The 18377-nt window shown below is 43.0% G+C and overlaps 1 protein-coding gene across 2 annotated transcripts in view; it reads right to left on the bottom strand.

The window, feature by feature from the left end:
- Positions 1 to 17967, bottom strand: part of grm5b (glutamate receptor, metabotropic 5b) — a 510019-nt gene extending 492052 nt beyond the window's left edge. Inside the window, exons 1-2 of one of the 2 annotated variants that reach the window (XM_080197019.1) lie at positions 17891 to 17967; positions 6177 to 7043 (exon numbers count right to left, since the gene is read on the bottom strand). In XM_080197019.1, the coding sequence (XP_080053145.1) occupies positions 6177 to 6855 (679 nt within the window). In that variant the 5' untranslated portion in view covers positions 6856 to 7043; positions 17891 to 17967. Of the gene's footprint in view, positions 1 to 6176; positions 7044 to 9127; positions 9237 to 17890 lie in introns of those variants that run through there. The other variant, XM_080197020.1, reaches the window with a different exon arrangement.
- Between the last annotated feature and the right edge of the window lie 410 nt (positions 17968 to 18377).

The following is an 18377-nucleotide window of genomic DNA, read 5'->3' as shown; positions in this document are numbered from 1 at the left end:
CCTTTCTCTGAGGTGTAGTTGATCGACCTAAAGCTCAACTTCTAACATTACCCTCAGCTTCATCAGAAATATGAAAGAAAGTTAACACTGTTGCAGCTCCTAGATGTATATAAACGGTATGCTTATAGAATCACAGAATTGTATCAGAGTTGTTGTGACTCAGAAAGGAAGCTATCTGGCCCTGTATGTCTGCACCGACTCTCTGAATGAGCAACTCACCTAATGCCATTCCCTTTTCCCTGTAATCCTACACTTTCTCCCTTTTCAGTTAACAGTCTAATTGCCTTTTGAATGTTCAAACTAAACCTGCCTCCACCACTCTCACAGGCAGCACCTTATAAATCCTAACTACTCGCTACGTAAAAAAGATTCTCCTCATATCACTTTTGCTTATTTTACTAATTACTTTAAACCTGTGCCTCTTGTTCTTGATCTTTTCACAAGCAGAATCAGTTTCTCCCCATCTACCCTTTCCAAACTCTCCTCTCAACTTCCTTTTCTCTGAGGTAAAAAGTCCCAACTTTCCAAATTATCCTCATAACTGAAGTTCCTCCCCCTGAAACTATTCTTACAAATGTTTTCTACACTCTCTCTATTGCCTTTACATCCTCCCTAAATTGCAGTACCTAGGACCAGATGCAATGCTCTAGCAGACGTCTTATACAGTCCAACATAATCTCCTTGCTCTTATGCTCTATGCCCCTGTTATCAGAGCTCAGGATGCTGTTTGCTTTATTAATTGCTCTCTCAATCCATCCTGCCACCTTCAGTGACTTGTCCACATACCCACCCAGATCTCTGCTCATTCACCCCATTTATTTGCAAATTGCAATTGCACTGCATTGAATATCCTCTCCTTCCCTGCGTACATTTCATATTCTATTTTTAATACTTCTCAGCAGACAAACATAATTTATTGATTACCAATAATCTGCTTTAAGGTTTGAACCAGACAGTATCAATACTCAAATTACTCTGTGAATATCATATGTAAAATTAGATAGAAAAATTGGAACTAAGTGAGCAGAAAGTGGTCCAGTTTATGTATCAGAAATGACCTATTGCATTCATAAGGCACATTAATGAAATTAACTCAATTGGCCACATGCATCAGAGAAGTAATGTGTGATTTTGTTGTGATTTGAGTGGGAACTGATGAATCAATATGCTCATACTTTGTAATCATAACTTTTTTCTTTATTCTTTCACGTGGTGCGGGTGTTGCTGGCAAAGCCAACATTTGTTCCTAATTGTCCTTGAACTGAACATTTCAGAGGACAGTTAACAGTCAACTACATTGCTGAAATCTAAAACTTACAGTTATAAAATAAATGCATAAGCATTAGGCTATCAAGCTGCTCAATAACATTGATAGAAATAATCTATGTGACTAATTCCAAATTTTAAAGATTCTCCAAGCAATTCAGAACAGTTGTGGAAAACTGATCCAAGCTGGTAAGATGTGATACATGGACATAAGCTAGGGAATGGGGAGTGGTGGGGAGGATCTTTATATTTTTATGTTTGGGGTATGGTTCTTTGAAGAACTAGGTTTCTCTTAGAGTTTCTGGTAAAGCAGCTGGGGCCCTATTTTGCCATTGCCTCTCATCCAGAAATATCATGAAAGAAAGTTAACACTACTGCAGCTCCTAAATGTATATAAAAGGTACGCTTATACAGAAACTCAGAATTGTATCAGAGTTATTATGACTCAGAAAGGAAGTTATTTGGCCCAGCATGTGGATCGCGACAATGGCCTCTCACCCAATTTTACCAAATTTTTGCGCCCATTTTTGGGCACGGAAACATGGTAAAGTCGGGTATGAGACCATTATTGCGATCCGCACCCGGTTCCGCACAGATTGCCACTTTACCGAAACCCGGGAATGGCGGCGATCCACTTTGCACCCAAAATAGGCGCAACAGCGATTTAAATTGAATTAATGAACTGCCCGCACAACTGTATCAACATTTCCCCTTTTACCATCGTGTTCGCCAATCCGGAACCACGCCATAATGGACCTGCTAAATAAAAGTCTGAATCGGGTGCTCCAGCTGCTGAAGAGCATGTTCAGTGTTTCCAACGGCTCTCTGACTCAGTTCAGTGATGGGGGGAGGAGGGAGATGGGTCAGGTCATTCTCTAGTTAGGGGAGGGGAGGAGTGAGGCCAGATCGATGTCTGGCTGGGGGATGTGGGGGGAGGAGATGGGTCAGATGTATCTCTGGTGGGGCCAGGGGGGAAGAGATGACAATCGGTCTCGGTAGTCGGGGTGGTGGATAAGGGGGACAGTAAAGTGTGTGGGTAATGGAGGGGTGAGATAAGGGGGACAGTGATGTGTGTGGGTAGTGGGGGGGTTGGGTAAGGCAGACAATGATGTGTGTGGGTAGTGGGGGGGGTAGGATAAGAGAGACTGTGATGTGTGTGGGTAGTGGGGAGTGGATAAGGGGAACAGTGATGTGTGTGGTTAGTAGGGGTGGGGTGGGATAAGGGGGACAGTGATGTGTGTGGGTAGTGGCAGGGGTGGATAAGAGGACAGTGATGTGTATGGGTGGTGGGGGGTGGATAAGGGGGACAGTGATGTGTGTGGGTATTGGGGACGTTGATAAGGAGGACAATGATGTGTGTGGGTAGTGGGGACGTTGATAAGGGGACAGTGATGTTTGCGTGCACCAACGCTCCCGCTTTTTGCTCCTGAGCTGCTTTCTCTGCTTTCTGCAGCCTGGGAGTGATCTGACATGGGCGCGCTTTTTCAAATTTTTTTCCAACTGCACATGCGCAATTCAGAGCTCCGATCGTTTCGGCCGCGCTAAGTCGCGCCCAGGGCACGAATGGGACTGGAGATGGCTCACAGCATATGGGGGCACCTGAAAATGGATTTCTAAGTCAGATCTTCATTACGCCCAGATTTGGCACTTAGAATGAAAATGGTAAAGTCAGGCCCCTGATTTCCAGTAGATTATCATGTGATCATGATAAGCAACAGGGAAGGAAGAGTCAACCAGTTAATTAAGGGGTGAGTAAATTGTGGGCATGGTTCTGTTTCAAGCAGGTTATTTTATGTGCAGGCATCTGAGTGTGGAATAAGAAACATCTCTTTCAGGTAGTGTTCACTTAAAATTCAGCGTAATGGCTAAAATGGTTTAAAACTCTTCTTAACTGAAGGACTCCTAACAGAAAGTGGAACCATGTTCAAAGGAGAAAAAGAGAGTGATTTAGATGCAAGACTCCAGAGTGAAAGAATATTAGAAGCAGAAGGGTTCTGACCTGACATGGCTATGCTGAAGATGCTAGTGACACCTGTGTTGAATGGGGAGTCTACAACTATGGGAGAGTTGGAGGAAATTTGAAGGGCCAACCTTGCCAGAAGTAAACAGAAGGCCCAAGAAATCCCTGCACTCATATTGAAATGGTCCTCAGACTAAGTTGTTAATCTTCCAATTTAGGATAAGAATCTAAATATCTGACTTGAGTTTAGCGTTATAAGTCAAAGGGATGTAGCAGGAAATTAGAGTTAAGAAGTTCAGTTTAGAGAATAAGTTACTGTGTCCATTGTACCTTTAATATAAGAACATAAGAAATAGGGGCAGGAGTAGGCCATCTAGCCCTTCGAGCCTGCCCTGTCATTCAATAAGATCATGGCTGATCTGAAGTAGATCAGATCCACTTTCTCGCCTTCTCCCCATAACCCTTAATTCCTTTGTCTATCAGAAATCAATCTATATAATCAATGTAACTGACTATTCATGATAGCATAATTATTAGTATTCATCTTTGATTTCTGTGTAGTAAAATCTTTTTAATTTAAAATGTCAACCTTGTGGCTTCATTCATTTAGTAAATATTTGGGTTTTTTCAAAAAATAAATAAATAAACATATCTCTGGTCTCATACCACATATGCGGGAAATACACAGATTCCACCATCCCCTTGAACAATCCAGAAATACAGATGAATTATCATTCAATTATATAACTTCAAAGTTTGCTTCCAGTTGAAATGTTTTGCATTAAGTTTAGTCCTTAGATCAGATTTCCTGCCCTCCTCCCTTCAATGACATGCTTAATTAATGGGGTACTACATAAAAATCTGGCATGGAACCTTTATAAGATTCTGCTGTATTAGATTTTGATGAGCAAAGGTGAAGAGATAGTGAGGATAACTAATGAGCTACCTTTACCCTTTGGTTGCAAAATTACTATTGCATTCCTTAACAAGCAATTTTAAAGCAATCATATGACACAATTTTAATATAGGTTTTAACACGTTTCTTTAAATTGGTTAGCACTTTAGCTTAGATTGTTGATGGAGGACTGTCATACAAATATGTTAGTTAACTTCTGGGCTAACAAAAGCTCTGTTAGGTATTGCCAAATTAGTTAGTGAATTGCCAGAACTGAATCTTACCAGGGAAGAAATGCCTTCTGAACATACTGTTCATGCCAGATAAATTATGGGCCACCTGTGTACTTTCAAACACTCTGCAAATGATTAATCAAACTAACATCTGTAATTACCTTCCAAATATAATGCGTGTTAGGCACTGTCATAAAAAAAGTGAAAGTCTGTGAATGTCACAATGACTAACTTTGCCCCAAGGCAATACGAATTTAGGTAATGATAGTATTTCATTCTGTATATCAATACAATGGAGGCTGCTTATACATAACTCATGCAGCAAAAAGTCTGCAAAACATCTTCCTATTTGTTTACCATAGAAGTGAAGAGAATGATGCTGTATCTCAGAAAAAGATCAACATCATTAGATGCAGGTATGCATATCATTCTTGCCTCGTTAAATTCTTAAAAACATATTCGTTGTCAAACTCAACATTCTTTACCTGCACATAAAGTGATTGAAAACATTCTTTTTTATTTGTCCTCCAGATTCAGAACCACAATCAGCTTTGATGGAGGCATGTGCCTAAAATGTTAACTTGTCACTTCTCTCCATAGATGCTGTGCCTGAAATGCTAACTATATCCAACATTTGCTGTTTTTGCTTCAGGACCACAATCCTTGTGCAAAGTAGACAATTGATTTTGGGTTGACTCACAATCTGAAGACGTACTAAAGGCAGCAATCTATCGTTGTCAACTGGCTTTTGGATTACCTTTCTTCTTAAATCAATTTGAAGCACGTTGCAATTTAAAATTCAGTGGCTTGATATAACAAAATTCAAATGTGCTGATTTCTCTGTTCCATCGATGCCAATCTGTAGAAGTTTGTTCTGTGATTTGGTAAAGCTAATAAATAAAGTTTGATTGCAATAATGCAATTTCACTATAATATTGTTTGTTAATGTATCCATTTCAAGGTATTTGGAGTTCAGCTACATTCTGGATGAGAGTTGGGCTAATCTGGAAATAGTTCAAAAACTCTCTATTATCTTCTTTCTTCTTCAAATGTTAAAATTTCAAGTTTGGAATATTCTAATGAGTCCTTCTTGATCTAACCTTGCTTCTCATTTTGCTGGTGTCCTGCACTATGGGCTTCAATTCTTTCAAATTGGTTTTATAATGTTGGAGAATCATTCGAGACTTAATCATTATACAATGGTTGTAGGATCCCTATGGCACTGTACTGTCACTGAACCTAACCATCATTATAGTCTTAGTAGTTGCAGGTTCATTTCTAATCATTTTGACCATTTTACTGATCTATGAGCAAACTAGAATCTATCGTGACAATACATGTTCAATATCCCAGCACTGAAGCACAATGCCAGATAAAGTTCTTGTGACGGTCAAACCGCCCAAAGCAATCTGAACATCGGATTTAAACTAAAACTAATTTTAAAAATGCATTCCTCGCATGTCACAAAAATGTGCTGAGCTCAAGGTACTGAAATGTTCTGAGCAAATATTTATGAGGGATATAGTCAATAAATCTAAATATTTTCAGCAAAAGAATTAAAAACTCAAGCGTAAACATTTTTTGTTAGTATAGAACAAAGTGAATGATCAGGACAAAGATTTAAAATAAACAAAAATGCGACTTTGCATACTTTAGTTGAGTGTTTGCACATTTAGGATTATTAAGCTGGCAGATGTTGTGGAACCTTTTGCCAGCAATGCCAGGTTTTAATAGATAATTCAAACCTACTTAGTCATTGGCATACTCGAAGCAGATTAACAAAAGACTGGACAAATTATTGAGAAAAATAATAGCAAAATACCTTCTGTATGTATAGCGGAGATGTAGGTCCAGTTGTATCGCTTTACAATGTCGACCATGGCACGGGCTTGACGAGCATCGGATGACACCACCCTTACAAAATATTTAAACAATGTTTTGTCACTCAAGTCCATGCTTGTGGCAGAGTATGCAATCTGAGGTATGTTGAAGAGTTGGAGCAGGTTCTGCACTTGAATGGCCACAGAGCTAGAACCAGGCCCGATCACTCCAACGATAGGTTTCTTGGCTCTGAACGGTACGGTAGTTCCATCAACACAGCGCACGATTCCCTCCTCTTCCTCATTGGAGATCAGGGAGTCCCTGATGAACTCAATGCTTTGCTCCAGAGCAACAGCGGAATGCCAGCAAGAGTCCCTGATTTCACATCCTAACGTTATGTTTGGTAATAACATTTGGTCTGAATTTATGCGTTCCAGCGTGTGGAGCATGGCTTCCACTCTCTGAATGCCATATTGCTCCCTTATGGCGCCGCATTTCCTCTCGTGGACCTTGTCCGCGGGTGGCTGGTGGTGGACTGAGAATAATGCCCCAATGATGATGTCCCCCGGCTGGTGGGCAACCACCCTTCTCTCACCCGACTGGGCAGAAGCGCTGAAGTGAAAGTTCCTGAAAACATCTCCCACTGTCCATATGACCAGAAGCCACAGTAGGAAAACCATCTTATTACACTTGTCCTTGAAGTTCAGGAAAGCATTGTGATGGAAGATTGAAACTATTTGGATCTAAAAGCAGGTGAAACGATGTTAACCAATGAACAGTACGAAGAAATCAAGAACTTCCAAACTTCATCTTTCTCGAACGCAAGTCACCATTTTGAGGGGTTCCAGGGATGTCACGATTTCAATGCCTATTATTAAGAAAAAGGAAAAACATTCAGAATATCCCTAAGAATTGACTGCCATTAGACACTGCCACATACCCTCTGACAATCCAAAAATGTTGAATCTTTAACATCGACCATGTCCAAAGAGCATCCTGTTTTGAAGATAATTCATACGATTCAAGATAAGGCTGTGGGTCCACCACAGCACAATTATTTACAATTAATCTACATTGTTTTGCATTACAAGCCTGTACATTGACAATCCACCTACATTCAGAATGTGTATCACTTCTGCTTCATTGGACAGATCAAAGGTTGTGAATATGTCGCATGGAGCAAACCTACATGGAAAACATTCCAAATCTGAAACGTTATAGCTTCTGTGGTTGGTTATATCCGCCCATGAGTTAAGTCATAATTTCGTTCCATCAAAAAAGCTAAAAGGTTGGCCAAACCTTTATAAACTCATTACCTGATCACACGAACCATTGCAGTACAGGCAATACACTATTGACTATTATTGGACATTACAAGTGTTTGTAACCTTTACTTAATATAATTTTGTTAATCTTTTGTTTCCAATGTTGTTGATTTCTATCGACGTTGACTGCAATAAAAAACAGCGGTTATTTAAGAAGCTGATAGAAGTTTAAATTCTGGGCGCATACTATTTACATGGAGAAGAACCATTCAAATCTTTCCTGTTCCATGGGCCGCGACAGGTCCACTTTACTACTGCTATTTTTTAATCTAACCACGTTATATTTGACCAATATTTTGGTTAAACACCGTATACATTGCAGCCAGGATCATCCTGCATATTCCAGAATTCCTCCAAAATAGAATTCTGTTCCTAAAAAACATGCTTCGAGTTGACTCAAATGTTGGTTTCGAAGGCATAATGAATCAGAAATTAATATCTTCACACCAGTCATATATTGTACATAACGTGTTCACTTCTTCGAGAGCGTTGCATAAATTTTGATCCCAGTACGAGGCTACCAAGAGAGACATGATTGAACTGTACTGGTGAAAGAATGGCAGCACTGTGCAATTCCCGTGGTCTTGACACTCTTTGCCTCATCTCACGGGTGACACCAGATTGTCCTAGTGATCCATTGCCCCTTCATGGCAACACAGAACAGCGATTGCCTTTTATCCATCGTTCCCTTTGACCTACTAGTCGTCTGATGTTCCGGCGCTTACATGTATACTCCGGGAGTTTCTGAAGACGTTTTGCTGTTACTGTACAAAGACCCTCACGCTGTGTTGCCTGAAGGTGCGCAGGGGTCCCTCTCACAGTTTGTCTTTCACGTGAATGTCCCAAGAGTGTGCCGTGTGCCCTAAACCATTGCCCCTAAGCCTTCTGAAAGCAAGCCCGGAGCGACAGCTTCCCCTGTCATTTGGGTAGAGAGACGGAGAGCTGCATTACACATCATTCCCCCACCCCCCTCCCTGCCACCACCACCATACCTGTCCGGCCGCTCACTTCTACACAATTAACCTACCTGCTGCGGTTTCCCCCCATGAGTATTGAGTTGTGAAAATACTGAAGAGTTGGAGATGTAACATTAGTACAAGCTGAAGTGAGGTGAAAGGTGGATGGGGGCGGGTGGCTTATTGCCAGCAGCTGCTGAGACTATAGGGCTGGAGAAAAGGGAAATAACATTGGAATCCCCGTCCTTTCTGATGAAACCAGTTCCATTAAAAATGACACCACCGGTACCAAATAAAGCAGCTTAGTTCAAATCAAACACACTACTTGATATGACCCCATCTATGTGAGATTTCTCATACATGAGGTCTGCACAGTGTCAAATACACCATTCAATATTTACCCACAGCTTCTGCGTTCGGGCAGACGGAATAGTCAGTGATGGCATCTCCTAATGTCTATCTATAGCGGTCCCGGTTAGGAAGGATAGGTAAATACATTCTGGCCATGGTTTTCCCTGCGGTTTGCTTCCAGCTTTCTCGGTGTTAGCTGGCGGCACATCATTTAATAAAAAAAACAAAGCTCTCTGCCGGTGTGGCTAATCTTTGAAGCAGTTGACATTCAGAATCGGGTTAGAGGGGGCGCACAGCGCTCAATCTTTGCAGACACGTACCTTGTGGAGCAGAGTCAGAGCCGACCTGAGCGCCAGTCACCATCGTGTCATTCTGCCGCTTAACTGTCCGCACCATGTCAATGAACATCATTCTTGCAATCGCATGTACTCTCAATGGCATTGGAGACAGGGTTTAAAATGTGTTCCTTCTCCGCCTCACGCACCATCCCTCTGGCAGATCAGGTTTGGGTAATTGCACGATGCGTCAAGGACCCGAATAATCCCGAATTTAACCAGTGACTTCCAAAAAAAACACACATCCAAACATCGTGTTTGCCATTTATCAACCGAGATTGGTATTATGCATGCATGGAAAACAACTTCTGATTTAATTAGATTTCCGTTCAATAAAGATGAAAAGACGCGGTTGGAATAAATCAACAGAAGAAGAAGCTCGCCTTTATTTTGTTCTTTTATTATGAAAATTGATCTGAAATTAAATACTCTGGTAATGGAGTTGAGAACTGCGCCAATGTTAAACTTTGGGCGCCATCTACCGATGCTGGCAATATATTTCAGGTTTAACGAAGGTAACTTAAAGGGTAAAGAATAGTTTATAAAGATACAAGGCATCGTCTCACTTCAGCTGGCTGTCAGTTCAACTCAATGCCATTGGGCGGTGCAAATACACATCCTACATAAGCACTCACATTACGAACATTCTGAATGAGCTTCCAAATAATCCCATTTAAAACTTCTGATGAACTACAACAGAGAAAAGTCTAACATCAGCCCCGAAAGCACCAGCACCGCCTCACCAGTCCCACCACCATATTAATTTTACATCACTAGTGCCACATCGGCTGTACTACACCACCAGCACCATATCACCACAAGTCTCACATCACCAGCATGACATTACCAGGGCCATATAACTCATTTCAGATCAACAGTGCCACATCACTGATACCACATCATTGGTGCTGCATTACCACACATTGCCACACTACATCAATGGCATTGCATCATCAGTGCCACACCACCAACACCACATCACACGACCAACACCACCAACACCACATCTCCACCAACACCACACCTCCACCAACACCACACCTTCACCAACACCACATCTCTACCAACACCACACCATCACCAAAACCACACCATCCCCAACAGCACACCACCACCGACATCACATCTCCACCAATACCATACCACTACCAACACCGCACCTTCACCAATATCACACCTCCACCGACACCGCACCTCCACCACACCTCCAGCAACACCGCATTCCCACCAATACCACACCTCCACCAATACTGCATCTGCACCAACAACACACCACCACCACCAACACCACACCTCCAGCAACAACACCACACAACTACCAACACCGCATCTCCACCAACACCACACCTCCACCAATACCACATCTCCACCGACGCCACACCGCCACTGACATTACATCTCTACCAACACCACGTCTCCACCAGCACCACATCTCCACCTGCATCTCATCTCCACCAACACCGCATCTCCGCCAACACCACATCGCCACCAACAGCACACCTCCAGCAACACCATGCAACCACCAACACTGTATCTCCACCAGCACCGCACCTCCACCAGCACTGCACCTCCACCAACACCGCATCGCCACCAACACCACACATCCACCAACACCGCATCTCCACCAACACACCTCTTCTAATACCACACCTCTGCCAACACCACACCTCCCCAACACCACACCTTCTCCAATACCACACCTCCCCCAACACCACACCTCCCCCAACACCACACCTCCACAAACACCACACCTCCACCAACACCACACCTCCGACAACACCACACCTCCACAAACACCACACCTCCACAAACACCACACCTCCACCAACACCACACCTCCGCCAACACCGCACCTCTGCCAACACCACACCTCTGCCAACACCACACCTCCACCAACACCACACCTCTGCCAACACCACACCTCCGCCAACACCACACCTCCACAAACACCACACCTCCACCAACACCACACCTCCGCCAACACCGCACCTCTGCCAACACCACACCTCTGCCAACACCACACCTCCGCCAACACCACACCTCTGCCAACACCACACCTCCGCCAACACCACACCTCTGCCAACACCACACCTCTGCCAACACCACACCTCCGCCAACACCACACCTCCACCAACAACGCATCACAAGTGCCACACCAACAACACCATACCACCACCACACCACACTTGATCACCAACACCACAAACTACCAATACCGCATTGCATCACCAACACATCTCCAACATCGCATCTCCAACACCACAGCTCCAACATTGCAGCACCAACACCACAGCACCAACACCACATCTCCAACACCTCAACATCAACATCTCAGCACCAACATTTCAGCACCAGTGCCTCAGCATCAGTACCAAGATGCAAGGGTCATACACAGGCAGTCTGTAATGTCAAGTATGAAAGTTGAAGGCCTTTCCTTCTTTACAATATCAAGGTGAGAAACTTGTAGGACATTCATAAAACTTTTAAAATAATTATACGTTATTTGTTGTTAAATATTCACTGTATACAAAATAGCTTGTCAGTAGTCGCATTCACATGTAACTTGGGAGGAAGGGGTGGCACGGTGATGCCAAAGACCTGGGTTCACAGCATGAGAGACCCAGGTTCGATTCCCGGCTTGGGCCACTGTCTGTGTGGAGTTTGCACTTTCTCCCCCTGTGTGCGTGAGTTTCCTATGGGTGATCCGGTTTCCTCCTACATGTGCAGGTTAGGTGGATTGGCCATGCTAAATTACCCCTTGGTATCAGGGCGACCAGCTAGGATAAATGCATGGGGGTATGGGGATAGGGCTTGAGTAGGATTGTGGTTGGTGCAGACTCGATGGGCCTAATGGTCTCCTTCTGCAATGCAGGATTCTATGATTTGATAGATGTACTAAACAGTTGACGCTAACGGACCCATTGTATTGTAAAATTGAAACCAGTTTCCATTCTCTAAATAAGTGCTATAGCTTTGAAACACAGATCGTGACATGCATATCACACATCTCACTCCTGGTTTGTGTGAACTGATCTCTTAACGAAGACTCAAATCCAATAGTTAATGCGGGGTTGTTGCCTCTATCACGATGTCTATATCTATACACAACTCACTTCTCTCTTCGCCTTGGTGACCTTTAAGGTATATTTCGCAGAATATCCAGTTAAAGACACAAAAAAGTAACTGCGGAACACCGAAATGCAGCCTACCCTTTTCTGATTTTGATTCTTTAGAATCTTGTAATACTAAATAAAACAATGACTTAACGTGGGAATAAAACGACATTGAAGTGGGGTTGATGGCTATGATTCGGTGTCCTCGGTTTACAGAGTCAATAGCAACAGCTTGCTTGGTTCTCCCTGGATAAGGTCTTATAAAGGGAGAGCCTTAATGTCTCTACTCCACGGAATGCAGGGCTATTGAGCACGGCCACATATATATTGAATCACACATCTGGTGTTTTAAAGGATACAAGTTCACGTCTGGGACTGGGTTCACAGCGAGGCAAATTCTCGAAATGAATTGGTTTGATTCAAGTTAATTTGAAAAAAGAAAACGAAATTCCTTCCCATATTTATTGCTGTCGGGATCTTGATGGGGTCACACCAGCAGGACAGGGGAAAGTTACCGTTTGGATTCTAATCTTGACGAGTTTCAGACAGGGTTGGATGCGATTCATCTTGATTGATAAAACGATGTAATGATGCTGCCCAGAGATATGCCCACTGGGTATTGAGTTATTCAAATTGTGCCACCCTGTTCCTCTGGCTTGTAAGAGTAATCATGCCTACCTGTTTATTCACCTCCTCCATAAGTTACATCGACACAGTCACTTTATTGGTGTCGATCTCTCTCATACCATGTGTTAAAAAGGTCTTCCTGACATACAGGAAATACATAACGAGTTCTCAGATTGGAAAATACAGTCTAGATTGGTATGACAGTGGTTTCTCGCATTTTTCGAATATTCCGCAATGCATCTGCCTGTAGGATTACAGGACAGTCCCCTCGAGTTTTAGAATAGCTGGTGAATATTAATTGTGAAATGACAGGCAATTACTTTGTAAGCAAATATATTTGCGCTCTCAATTTCTAGTAAGGATATTTATTAAAACATGAGTTAATGATTTGAGTTTTTGGTATAATGAATAGCTACGACAAGCAATTTTCCTGGTGGAATGATTAATTATTCAGAAACTAGCAAATTCCGTCGTTGAATGCCGCCTCGGTAAACAAATCCCCTTTTTTATAAATGTACGGAAGCACAAGAAGAAAGTTGTCTTCTTTGACTGCGAAATGATCTGGTGCTACCTCTCACTTAAATAGTAAGTAAATAGCTAAGAGCAAAAATAGTTCAAGATTGCAAATGCTTAATTGTTGCTTAAGTTCTGACTTCAATTTTCCCTATAATTACTGGTCATTATTCCTGTAACCTGCTGTGTGAAAATGTACGAATCAACAACCCTCACCCATCTCATTACAGGAGGCAAGTAAAGAAGTGTTGATGCGACAAAATACATAATACTCAAATGGGGACAGACGCAGAAACATATCAAATGTACACATAAGTACTAGCAACAAGAATTTATGTAATGCCTTTACAGAATATCCTAAAGCATTTCACGCGAGAGTAATTAAGGTTCGACTAACATAAGGAGTTATTAGGATAAGTCACCAAACGATTGGTCAAAGTGGTAGTTTCTAAAGAGTGTCTGAGAAAAGTAGAGATGCGGGGGAACTTGGAGCTCAGGTAGGCTGCATGTCTGACATTGAATATAGATACTCAAAGGATTGCAATTGCATTGAAGTGCCTCAGATACTCAATAGAGGAACGTTGAGTTCTATTGCATGTTCTGAGGTATTCCATTTAAAATGTTTTGGAACGTCATTTTACAAATTGCTATCAAAAAAAGTGAATGACATCTTTTTTGAGGGGGGTGGTTGGTAGAGGGTGCCTGTTGGTGGGTGCTGAAGGTAAAGCCAACAGTGAAAGACCATTTGCAATCTGGAAGGACAAAAAATGCAACTGGGGATGGGCAATAAATGCTGGATGAAGTCTCATAGCACCAGGTTAAAGTCCAACAGGTTTATTTGGTAGCACAAGCCACAAGCTTTCGGAGCGCTGCTCCTCCATTAGGTGAGTGGGAGTCCTGTTCACAAACAGGGCATTAAAGACACAAATTCAATTTACAAAATAATGGTTGGAATGCGAGTCTTTACGGGTAATCAAGTCTTAAAGGTACAATGTCAGTGGAGAGAAGGTTAAGCACAGGTTAAAGAGATATGTATTGTATCCAGCCAGGCCAGTTAGTGAGATTTTGCAAGCCCAGGCTTGTGGGGGCTACAGATAGTGTGACATGCTGGCCAGGCAGTGATGGCCATGTCCCCAAATGAATGAAAAAGAAATTGGAGGTACCCAGAGACGATGGGGGGGGGGGGGGGGGGCGGTTGTTGGGTAGAAGAGGTTGCGTTTATTGGTAGGGGGATTGAATTTAGGAGTCGCAGCGTCATGTTGCAACTGTACACAACTCTGGTGCGGCCGCACTTGGAGTACTGTGTGCAGTTCTGGTCCCCACATTACAGGAAGGATGTGGAGGCTTTGGAGAGGGTGCAGAGGAGGTTTACCAGGATGTTGCCTGGTATGGAGGGGAGGTCCTATGAGGAGAGGCTGAGGGATTTGGGGTTGTTTTCGCTGGAAAGAAGGCGGCTAAGAGGGGATCTTATTGAAACATATAAGATGATTAGAGGTTTAGATAGGGTGGATAGTAATAGCCTTTTTCCTCTGATGGAGAATTCTAGCATGAGGGGGCATGGCTTTAAATTAAGGGGTGGTAGTTATAGGACAGATGTCAGGGGTAGGTTCTTTACCCAGAGGGTGGTGAGGGATTGGAATGCCCTGCCTGCTGCAGTTGTAAATGCGCCTAGTTTGGGGGCGTTTAAGAGATCCGTGGATAGGTTTATGGACGAGAAGGGATTGGTTTAGGTTAGTGGGTCATTGTTTTGTAACTGGTCGGCGCAACATCGTGGGCCGAAGGGCCTGTTCTGCGCTGTAATGTTCTATGTTCTATGTTCTATGTTGCAGAGATAAGAAACAAATTGAAAACAAGGCTAATATTTTAAGATCGAGAAGCCAGTGGTAGCTAGTGAACACTGGGCAGATTAGTGCCTGGGATTTCAAGCGAGTTAGAAATTAAGTGCAAGAGTTGTTGATGAGTTCAATTTTATGTGGTGTACAGAATGGGAGGCCAGTCAGGGAATTATTGGAGGTGACAAAAGCATGGAGGAAATGTTTAGTTGAGGCACGTTTGAAGATGCACAAGGTTCTAGAAATCGATGTACGTGTTGTTGGCAATGGGGCGGATGTGTAGTTGGAAATTCATGACAGGGTTAGGACACTGAGGTTGCAAACAGTCTGTTTAGCCTCACACAGGAAGAAGAATGAAGTTGGTGATTGGGCTCACAACGTGTCGTGGGGACCAAAGACAATGGATTTGGGCTTCCCAATATTTAGTTAGAGGAATATTTTGTTCATCCAGGACTGAATGTTGGACAGCAGAATGACAAATCAAAGACAGATTAGGGATTAAAGGGAATGGTGACATGCATCTTGGGACGTCAATGTATCTTTGGAACCTGACGAGTTTAAGAAGCGCTGAGGGGTAGCATGCAGAAGAAAAATAGGAGGCAAAGGATGTTTCCTGGTCAGAAAACAGAACAGGAGGAGAATGAGAAGCCATTACAGGTGGCTCTCTGACGGGGTGGATGGAAACGGAAATCTGTGAGGGTAGTCTGAGCCAGTTGGATGATGGAGGACTGGTCTTGGGGGAGCAAAGTCTGATCAGCCCCTCGTGATCGAAAAGAATGCGAAAGACAGTCAAGCATTGTCAGTCACATGAGATGGTACTTGATTTTGAAAAGGGCTGTTTGAGTATTGTGACACAGTAAGAAGTCTGACAATACGAGACTTCTTACAGTGTTTACCCCAGTCCAACGCCGGCATCTCCACATCATGAGTATTGTGACAACATGGAAATCGGATTGAAGGGGCTGGGACTTGAGTTGAGGGGAGGTGAGCGCAGACTGGCAGGTGACAATATGTTTACAAACACACAAGTACATACATTTTACACACACACAAATATATACATTTTACACACACATACATTTTTACACACATTTTACACACAAACACATTTTACAAACAAGAACTTACATTTTACACACACAAATACGCACACATACTTTGCACACACACGCAGAAATTAACACACCAGCTAGAAAGAGACATTCAGACAAAAGGACCGATTATATAAACACGGGCAGACACGCAGAACAGACGCTACCTCGCTCACACAGATGTTCGGGTACACACACACGGAGACATTGCCATATAGATACCCAGCTAGACCGAGCCTGAGTTCATAAATAGAGATATTGTAACCAGGGACAGGTGTGCATACACGGAGGTGTAAAGATAGGTACACGCAGATAGAGCGGGAGATGCACACAGAACGTGCGGACAAAAAGCGCAGACACGTCCCAACGCACAGACTTACACACAAAAACGCATCCCCTCATTTTCCACTGAATTCATTAGAATCGCAGTTATGTCAGAATGGAATAGGAAAACCTTACTGGGGGGATGCTGGGAATGTGAACAGACAGAAAATGCTGGAAGCCCTCAGCAGGTTAGACAGTATTTCTGGAGAAAGGCGGGAAGTTACCAATACAGGTATCACTATCTGTCATCACAGATGCTGCCTAACTCGCTGAGCTTTATCTGTGACTTTCAGTTTGTAAAATCTGGGTTAAATAAGGAAATGAATGGAGATTACAACCAGCTCCAGGATAGAGCCACAATATGATCCGACTTTATCCATGTTCCTAATACAAGGTTCACTCTGATATCTCTCACTGTTGTTGGGGAAATTGTCTTGCTAGGATGCTCCTGCGGCTAGAATAGTATTGTTCCGAAGTCTGATGCTATCGCCTAGTCACCGCAGCTGATAGGATACAAATGATAGGATTGTGGAGAGGATAATATTCTTTGCAATATTGAAATACAAGTTTCATTGTCTGTCGGCGATAGTCGCTTCGGACGACTAGCACATCTATTGACAACACTGGTTTTGTGACAAGAACTGTATTTCTCTCTTGAATTGGGAAGCTGGAACCATAGAAACAACTCCTTCGATTGAGTGATGAGGCCAAGCATGAACAAGGGCAATAACAGATCATCAATGAAGGGTTACAATTCCCAATTACCAAGGTACCTCCTTCACGGCGCAATGACTATTCACAGCGATCATTGTGGAAATGTGTGCCACAGAGAGTGCCCTTCGAAAGCTGGTGACTAACAAAAGCTGCAGCGATTAAAACGTGTCCCCATGTACCGAGAGCAATGGGAGGCTGGCAGAGGGACCACTGGGTGCGAGTTCTTACCCGCGGCGCTAAAATCATTCCTGAAAATGTCCATCCCTCTATCAGGGCTGCCACTTCCCACCAAAGGTATGCGCTTTAGACTGCCACTTTCCAAATGGTCACAGGCACTGCATGCTGTGGACACAACGACCACAACATAACAAGAGTGCAGCTTTGATCTTGTCATTTCACATTGAATTTCACATCCTCAGTCTTTGAATTGAACGAAAAACGCACCAGTCTGTTGTTATATATATTTTAAAGCTGATAATGAATGAATGTTAACAGACAACAATATTAAACAGACAGAAGCTTGAGATAACATACCGGTTTCCTCAAGGTGATCCTCTGGATAAATCTGGCCGGATCCAGCAGATCGTATGAAGATTGTTAGCTGTCGGATTAGGACTATTCAATCTTCACCATGGCAACCAATAAATGCAGCAGCGAAGATCGTGCTCAAATTGTTCCATTTATAGCCAAATGTAAGTGCTGCTTTATGTTAAACACGTTAATACGCGCGGACAATGAACTGGCCACATTCGGTTTGACATTCAGAAATCAACATTGCCAGGGTTTCCAACATGTTGAAGACTGTGAATCTTCCTCTGGTTGGATTGAATGGGGGGAGAGAGTTAAAGGCGCCTGCTGCTTAGCTTTTTTTGCAGATTGCGTGGAGAGGATTGCGTGTGCCAAATTCGGAAGGGGTTGAGTGTTAGGAGTTGCCTGTGTGAAACGTAGTGGACCAGGAGCGAGAGAACAACCGCTGAACAGACACCATGTAGATAGATGTTGGATGAACATTCGGAATGCC

Source organism: Carcharhinus amblyrhynchos, chromosome 10 (assembly GCF_965287045.1).
Source record: "Carcharhinus amblyrhynchos chromosome 10, sCarAmb.v2.hapA, whole genome shotgun sequence".
NCBI classification, from domain to species: Eukaryota; Metazoa; Chordata; class Chondrichthyes; order Carcharhiniformes; family Carcharhinidae; genus Carcharhinus; species Carcharhinus amblyrhynchos.
The sequence above is the reverse complement of the archived record's forward strand: the minus strand, read 5'-3'. Positions and strand labels throughout refer to the sequence as shown.